This window comes from Chiloscyllium plagiosum, unplaced genomic scaffold (assembly GCF_004010195.1).
Source record: "Chiloscyllium plagiosum isolate BGI_BamShark_2017 unplaced genomic scaffold, ASM401019v2 scaf_98656, whole genome shotgun sequence".
Classification (NCBI taxonomy): Eukaryota; Metazoa; Chordata; class Chondrichthyes; order Orectolobiformes; family Hemiscylliidae; genus Chiloscyllium; species Chiloscyllium plagiosum.
In genome coordinates, this window is record NW_025201022.1 from 1 (window position 1) to 831 (window position 831).

At 59.2% G+C, this 831-nt stretch overlaps 1 protein-coding gene across 1 annotated transcript in view; it reads right to left on the reverse strand.

Annotated features, from left to right (window-relative positions):
* Positions 1–368: 368 nt before the first annotated feature.
* The window catches only part of LOC122546116 (histone-lysine N-methyltransferase 2B-like), a gene marked incomplete at its 5' end in the record, with an annotated part of 6,262 nt that continues 5,799 nt past the window's right edge, over positions 369–831 (reverse strand). The window contains one exon of the mRNA XM_043684938.1: positions 369–493. Coding sequence (XP_043540873.1) covers positions 371–493 — 123 coding nt within the window. The remainder of the gene's footprint in view (positions 494–831) is intronic.

Here is an 831-nt window from a genome sequence, read left to right on the forward strand (position 1 = left end):
ACAATCAGGGACAGCAATCCCGCGGCAAGAAATGACATTTCCACGACACAGGAGGCCATTCGGCTCCTCCTGTCCAAGCCTGTTCCACAGGAACAGGAGGAGGCCATTCAGCCTGTTTGAGCGAGCTTCAGCAGATCACAGCCGCTTCCCTCCCAGCTCGATGGCCCCGTCTCAGTCCCGTGGACCCCAGGTGCCGCCTGGTCACCGTTAACCTGACCCTCGACCTGGCGGGATCCCGGGGTGACTGGGTTCCCAACGGTACCCCCACAGCTTCATCCGCCAGCTTGGTCTCCCGCTCCAGCTCAGGGGAGAATCGGGGAGGGGAGGGGGGGGGGGGGGAGGGGAGGGGGTTACAGGGTGATGTCAGGGATCAGCTTACCTCGTGGTGCCCCTGGCTGGCGCACAGCAGGCAGAGAACCCGGGGCAGGATGGGAACAGAGGAGAGTACGCTGAGGCCACCCATGAGCCAGACGTTTTCAATGCTGCAGTCCTCCTGGAGGGGGCGGTGTCGCACGGGGAGGCGGGTAAGGCAAGCATTTAACGATAAAAACACAGAGCAGAGAACAATTAGCGTCACAAACCAGATTTAAACCGAACAAACGAACAGTGGGCCGGTGATGGAGCCCGGTGTTGCGGTCTAGACTCAGGAGGGGGGTGGGGGGGGAATCAGTCGTATTCTCCCCACCAGGACGCCTTCACACAAACACAGGCAACATTAAAAATAACGCCATCAAACACTTTCAGGGGTCTTTGACAGGGCCGAGAATTCAGGACAGATATTCAAGAATACCAAACTCTGGGGAAGGGTGGGGGGGGGGGGGAAATCACTGA